This window comes from Nematolebias whitei, chromosome 1 (assembly GCF_014905685.2).
Source record: "Nematolebias whitei isolate Nwh7 chromosome 1, NemWhi1, whole genome shotgun sequence".
NCBI lineage: Eukaryota > Metazoa > Chordata > Actinopteri > Cyprinodontiformes > Rivulidae > Nematolebias > Nematolebias whitei.
The window spans coordinates 8,731,368-8,739,118 of NC_056498.1; the positions used below are offsets into that span (position 1 = coordinate 8,731,368).

The 7,751-nt window shown below is 43.3% G+C and overlaps 1 protein-coding gene across 1 annotated transcript in view; it reads right to left on the reverse strand.

Annotated features, from left to right (window-relative positions):
* The window catches only part of LOC119408060 (glycogen phosphorylase, muscle form), a 36,101-nt gene extending 28,862 nt beyond the window's left edge, over positions 1-7,239 (reverse strand). Inside the window, exons 1-2 of the mRNA XM_037674898.1 lie at positions 6,878-7,239; positions 179-280 (exon numbers count right to left, since the gene is read on the reverse strand). Of these exons, the coding sequence (XP_037530826.1) occupies positions 179-280; positions 6,878-7,120 (345 nt within the window). The 5' untranslated portion in view covers positions 7,121-7,239. The remainder of the gene's footprint in view (positions 1-178; positions 281-6,877) is intronic.
* Between the last annotated feature and the right edge of the window lie 512 nt (positions 7,240-7,751).

The following is a 7,751-nucleotide window of genomic DNA, read 5'->3' on the forward strand; positions in this document are numbered from 1 at the left end:
ATAGAAGTCAACCTCTTGAGTCTAGATGCAGCCACACACCGAAATGGAAGTTAGCATGTTACTTATTTTTCAAGTCATCATCACAAGATGCACAAATGGATGGAGAGTACTTCCAATTCCCCCTTTCCATGACTGGGGTCTATAACCTTCTTTGTTGAGGATGATAAATGTTCTTCACCTGATAGGTGGCTTCATCACAGGCGTTCTCCAAGCCCAGGTTCACCATGGTGTTCTGCAGAGCCCGGCCCATGTAGAACTCCAGGGAGAGGTAATAGACGCGCTGCAGGAAGCAAGAACAATCTGACTTTTTAAGCTGTTAGCACAGTTTGTAACACTTGCTGGCAAATATCTACGGTTTCATCTAAATTTTAATACAAAACAAGATATAGGCTCACAAAAATATTTGCTGAAACTCCAAACAAAATGTCAGATGGTTGATAGTTTAATTTAGGGCGGCTGTGGCTGAGTGGTTAGAGCAGTCGTCCTCCAATGCGAGAGTTGGGGGGGGTTTGAATCCACCAGCAGCCACATGCTGAAGTGTCCCTGGGCAAGACACTGAACCCCTCATAGCCTCTGATGTGTGTCCCGTCATTGTATGAATGTGATAAAGCTCTGATTAGTCTCTTTAGAATGATTTATTCTATTAGCTTTGTAGAGATCTAGTAGAGTGCTGTATGAATGGGTCAATGAGGACACAGGTGTTGTAAAGAGCTTTGAGTATCTTGATAAGATAGAAAGGTGCTATATAAGTACAGTCCATTTACCATTTATAATGAAGAAATATGAGTTTTATCTAAGCTCCTGCCCCGACTCCAACATTAACTTCAGAATAATCTGAGCTCAGTAAACACTTGCAATCTGATGTCTGAACTGTAATGTAAACAAAACCAAGATCAAAAGAAATGTGGCTGTGTTGTCACCATGGTAACCCTGCACCAGTGTCTGTCACTCCCTGACTGCCAGGTTAAACAGGCAGCCTGAAAAGCCTGTTTTCAGTCTCAAACAGTCACTGTGTGAAAAAACTATGAATCAGATCCTAAAAAGTCTTCAACCATGAGTTGCAGATAACTTTAATGGTGTTTGCATATTTAATGTGTGTTCTTTAAGGTAACTGATATAGTAAAATACCCTTAACTTGCACTTTTGAAGACACAATTTTGAGGATAGATGCAGCTTAAGCCAGATTCAGAGAGTATTATTTGTCATTCGCATCTCATGTGGTACATGTGATGGAACGAGATTATGTACACAAGTTCCCAGTTACATCCAACAATAAAATGTAAAAGTAAAACAATAATAAGATCTAAGATATGAACTAAGAAAAACATCAACTAAATATACACTAAGCACTCATAACATAAAACCATTACGTCGAATAGCAGCACAAACATGAGCCTGTGTGAGCAGATGAGTATGAATTAACACAGCAACATGAAACAGATCTGCAGGAACATGAAACAGATCAGCAGGAACATGAAACAGATCAGCAGGAACATGAAACAGATCAGCAGCAACATGAAACAGATCAGCAGGAACATGAAACAGATCAGCAGCAACATGAAACAGATCAGCAGCAACATGATGTGATTTTTTTCACAGAGATTATTCTGGTTAGAGATTCATGAGTCTAACAGCCTCAGGGTAGAAGCTGTTCCTCAGTCTAGTGGTTCTACATTTAATGCTCCTCAACCTTCTTCATGAGGGGAGTGGGGCAAAAAGTGTGTGTGCTGGGTGAGTGGGGTCCTTCATGATGCAGGTAGCCCTCTTCCTGCATCTGGAGGTGTAGATGTCTGTGATGGTGGGGAGGCTGATTCCGACAGACTTCTGTGCAGCCTTCACCACTCTCTGCAGAGCTTTTCTTTCTGCAGCTGTGCAGCCTCCATGCCACACGTTGATGCTGGAGCACAGGATGCTCTCCACTGCACACCTGTAGAAGGAGGTGAGGACTGAGCTTCCCAGACCAGCTCGTCTCAGCTCGTCTGAGGAAGTAGAGTCTCTGATGAGCTTTCTTGATCAGGCTGGTGGTGTTGTTGCTCCAGCTGAGGTTGTCATTCATGTGTACACCCAAGTACTTGTAGCTGGAGACCACTTCCACCGCAGATCCTCCTATGTTCAGGGGGATGTAGATGTGTTTGTTCCTTCTGAAGTCCACAATCATCTCCTTTGTCTTCTTCACATTGATGTGAAGGTTATTCCCTTTGCACCAGCTCTCCAGGTGTTCCACCTCTTGCCTGTAGCTGGACTCATCATTGTTTGTGATGCATCCCACCACCACTGTATCATCTGCAAACTTTACAATATGACAGCCTGGATGGGTAGCTGCACATACATGAGCAGAGTGAACAGGTGAGGGCTCAGCACACATCCCTGAGGGGAGCCAGTGCTGAGGGTTATGTTGGAGGAGGAGAAGTTGTGGATCCTCACTGACTGCGGTGTGTTTGTTAAGAAGTCTAGGACCAGTTGCAAATGGAGAGGCTTAGTCCTAGTGTGAATAGTTTGTCCATGAAGGTTTGGGGGATCATGGTATTGAAGGCAGACGTGAAGTCCACGTAGGTGGTAGGTGCACAGGAGTAAAGGAGGCCATCTTTGTGAAAAGAAATCGTCCATCATTAAACAGGGGTGGAGGCCTCCGGGTTCAACTGCCCCCCTCTTACAATGCTGTGATTGCTAGTATCACTCAGCCCTCTGTGAACAGTAAACAGCCATAAGGTGCTAATGATCCATTGTTAGGCTGATGGTCCTTCTTGATCATGTGAGCAGCTGGTTTTGGTTGTCAGCAGCAAACTGGTTGATCCACTCTGAGAAGGTGCTATTTAAGAGACTGAGCTGAAAACAGCTCCTCAGACTGAGGAAGTCTCTTGGATGAAAGACGAAACGTTTCTACTTTTTTTTTTGTTTTGTTTTTTGAATGTCCAGAAGACTAGACTTAACTTTTTTAGATTTTTCTACCTGGATTATTGTGCATGCATCAGGGTAATTCAGATACGTTACCCTGAGAGTTAGAGGGTGGAATACAGTTTATTCGCTTTTCAAAGCCTAAACGAAGTTTGGAAAAATGTAAAAGATGATAAAGGTCAGCAGCTGACCACATGAGCAGCTAAATACAACAGTGATAAACAGGAAGTACCATATGTTCATGTGTACGAAGGTAACTGCATGTAAATCCTCCATTTTTTGTCATAATTACATTGTATGCTTAATGGCTAAATGCGGTGGTGTAGTCTAGACAATACATGGGTCTACAGAGTATACCCACTAGAAAAGTTTAAGAATTTCAGTATACCCATGTAAAAGTGCCCAATGATGCATGACATATCATTAGGCACGTGTCATTGATACGTTAAACAGTTAAACGCTTCTGTAACAATCTATCTGTATGCAGCGCTTGTTTATTACATTCGCTTATCCAGCGAATTATTGTATAATTAATACTTCTGTACTTACTACTTAATACTTGAGCATGTTTTGCTTTAATACGTTTTATAAATTCTATAAATGTTTTTAATACAAAGCCAACTGTTGTACAAAGTTTCTTGTTCATTTATTCAAATATAAGCATCAGAGAAATTTGGAATTGTTCAATATGCTTAAAAATCAAAATAAATTGACGATTACATTGTACTAACCAGTGTACTTTGGTTTCTAAGTACAGTACACCCACTACAAAAATGTAGACTACACCACTGGTTAAATGAAAGGTGAATGCTTAAAGCTAGTTGTGCTTTGTTTGGTGTGCTGTTCGCCCAGGGCACCAAACAGGATAGCACCGCCCCTGCTTGAAGTCCTGAACCTTTGTGACCTCTGCTCCTTGCAGCCTCACTGTTTCACCGGCCTCCCTATCATTCACACGTGTACTCTGTCTTACTTTCATTTCTTTTCTTTCAAGTGCATACCTCCACCTCTCCAAGTTCTCTTCCACCTGTTCCCTGTTCCCACCATAGATCAGTGTCGTACCTGAGCCTTGACTGACCCGATTTAGTGTCGTTTGGATGAACTTGCATGTTATTTTTAGCAAAAGTGTTTTATATGGGATACTTTTCCAGTCACAACCTTGACCAGTCACTCGGGCTTGGGACCTGCACGAAAGAGGTTTGTGTTCTCTAGTGTCTCGTTTGTGTAAAACCATAAAAGATCTCAAACCAGCAACTTTCTGTGACCTATTAATAATTTGAATGAGGTTTCTACTGTAAAGTCTGTGTGAGCTGAAGAGCTCCAAACAGGGCCGGGTTCATGTTTCTTTGTGAACATTGTCTACAGGGAGTGTTGTACTGCTATCAAATGTCAAAGCTAACTCCATGGACACGTCCATTTTGGTGTATAATTTGCATGTTTTATTTGGTTGTCTTATCTGTGGACAATCTGCAGAAAGTCAAAGACAGAAACAACAGAAGAGCTGATGCAAGCGTCTTGAGTTGCTGGAGCTGTGCCTGCTCACAGCTCTGTGACAACTTGCACTTTGAAAATGAACACATGAACCGACAACGACCTGGAAAATTCCATGAAATACTCCCCTCCGTGTTTGCCTTCCCATTGTGGCTTTCTGTTCCTGCAGCTGATCAACAGCAGGAGTTGTAAAATCACACGCAGACAACTAAACAATGCAAACATTACAGATAGAAACGCTTACATTCACAGACGTAAAACTAATATTTAGTCCCACAGAAGGTCTGATGTACAACATCACTCTGTAGTGCTGACATGTTTCACCTCCCACTGAACCCCATGCACTTTATATGCATGGGACTACTTCCAGCGGCGGATGAATCCACATTCATCGCTGTAGTGTTTGGGATTTACAGGAGAGTACGGCAGGGCTGTAGTTGGCTGGACTCAGGACCATGCAGCACAAGGAGCCCACATCACAGGCACTTCATGGCCGATTACTTTTATTCCTGAGCTACCAACATTTGGAAAACTTACTGGGTTTGACTCACACACCTAAAGTTTACGTGTCAATAATAAAAACACAAATATGTTCATGCAGTTTATTGTTAGATGTGTTAAATGCACTAAGAAATAACCTAATATTAGATATTAGTGTCTAACCTAACAAGTGGTGCGCCACCGATGTCCCCTGTCGCTGAGGGATCTGAATAGTGAGTGTTTGTAGTTCTGGAGATAAGTGTTTTTCTGGACTGGAACTGAACAGGGAATGTAAGTAAACTTTAGTGTTCTGGTGCAAGATATTCTGGAGGGCACACTGTGGAGAACAGAGGGAGGGTTTTTGGTCTATACGAGGCAGTTCAGAGCGATGGATCCTGGTGAGTTGAAGGAGACATTTTATCCACCGCCAAGTGCAATGAAGGAGCCAGGGGGTGGCTAATGGTGGCCTTGGCCCCCATAGATTAATATACTGCCACTAATCATTTGAGGCAACTTGATTTTTGAAAGAACGTTTCTTACACCAAAACAGAAGTCGGTACTTCATTAATTTTTCAAGTTCTCGTACTGGCAACATGGACGGACATTTATTTAAATTTATTTAAATTTACAAGGGGGACAATTAAAGGCCTAGCTGTTTTAGAAGGACTAAACTTTAAACTGCAGGGATCTCACGAGATGTGTTTGCTATACACACACTTGGATATTTTTACATTAGATATTTATTAGTGTAAAAACTTAAATGTGTTGTGTTTGAATGCAAACTCCTCAGCTCCTAATGAAACGAAACAGTTATCACAGAGTGGATTCTAGTTGTTCCACTTTCAGCAAAAATACCAGGTCAAGCAGCAATCTCTTCATTTTAAATCAGACAAACGGGTGGGAATCTTTTCCCATGTCCGTCCGTCTGTTAGCAAATACCTCAGGTTTTAACGACGCTGTCAAAGTAATGACATAATCGTCTATTACTGATCAATTCTTTGGAGTCAACCCAGTTCTAGACAGCAGCGAGCAAAATACGTACACGAAAGGTTAAAACTCAGATGAGCTAAACTTTGGTTTGGTGTTAGCTGAGGCCGATCCCTCACGTTAACAATGATCTGGTTTAAAAACTTTGCCTCCATTGGAGTCGACCCTCTTTCAGCAGAACACTTCATGAACCACTGGACAGATGTTAATGAAACTGTTAGGAAGTAGTCCTATATCTAGAGGCAGATCATTTTTGAACTGATCCAACTGAAGATACTGCAGCTAACAAATACCAAACGATCCAGCTCTGTTGGATGTGTTGATGTTGAGCTAAAACATGAAGGGGTGGTAGCTGCGAGTCGTTCAGAACGCACACGCTGAGCACAAACTTCTTCAAGGTTTGCCTAAAGCAGCTACAGCTGGTGGGCGACATGCGTTTTATGAAACGCTCTTAGGTCAGGACCTGAAGCTGTTTGGGAGGGTGAGGGTCCAACAGAACCAGATGACGTCATGAAGCTGCCATATTGATCAGTGCAGGCCTTCACTTTCACTCTGCTTCATCCACAAGCCCTGCAGCTCAGGGAGAAATACGTTTGATCTCCATTAGTCCTTCAAACAGCGCGTGGCCATTTTGAGATGGACTGGGCCATTACGTCATCACGTTTCAACTACCAGTTGCGTCTCCGTGCTCCTCCACGCGACGCCGGAATTCACCGCTGTTTGTGCACGGTGTGTGAGCAGCCCACGCGCGCCGGGGCGGGAGCAAGTGAAGGTTACAGAGGACGCGCGTGCATGAGGTTCAGGTGCAGCTCGACCTCTCTTGACACAAAACAACGGCACACACAAAAAAAGAGGAAGGAAGCGCAAGCTGACTATAAAATGAAATGAAGAGGAAAGTGTAGCGGCGCGTGCACATAAACACATTGACACGCGCACACGCGGGGATCATCAGCTGTCACTGCGGAACACCCCGCCCCCCTCAGATCAGCGGTCTACGTGCAGGACTGCGGCATCACCCGCGCCTTACTTTGGGGTCCTTCTCATAGTAATGCTGCTGGGTCCGGATCCAGCGGCCCACCAGGTGGTCCCGGACCGTGTTGGCCAGAGCGAAGTAATAGTCCCGTTTGGTCGCAACGTTCCGGTCCTTCACGAGCGTGAAGTGAAGGTGCCTGTTGAAATTGGTCTTCAGGTCCGCGACATTTTCCACCCCGGCCAGTCCCCGGACAGAGATCTGCTTCCTCTTGTCCTGGTCCGTCAGCGGCTTGGCCATGGTTTCAGGAGAACCCGGTTCTGACCGTGAATCTTAACACAGGACTTCCTCTGACTCCCCACCGAGAACAGCCGGCCGGGGAACGGTTCCGCTCCAGCCCAATTTATACTGCGCGTCAAATCAGGAAAGAGAGTTTCCGGTTTGATGTTTCAAAATAAAACAAACATAAACTGCGTCACACTTTTCCTGTAAGTTATCTTACAGTTATATATTCCTTCAGATAATATTTTATAACCCATACAAATATACGTGTTTTATTACATTCTGGTCGTTCGTATAGCTTGTAATATACGCGTTTTTTTTATATTTATTATGTGAAAATTCTCGCATTTCCGGTGTCAAACGCTTTACCAAAAATAAAAGGAAATTTGGTTGATCCGTTAGATGAGATGAGTTCTTTATCTGTACTTTTACTTCAAATGTCATCAGATTTATTGACTAAAAATAAAACTCGTAACAGAGAACAACAGTCATTCTCAAAGAGCAAAACCTTATCTGGACCAACAAATAAAAATATATTGTACACTTTATTTGTGTGTGTGTGTGTGTGTGGGGGGGGGGGGGGTGTTACCAATTTCATTACATGCAAAGACAACATAGACGATGGACGGACGGACGGTTCCATCTCTTC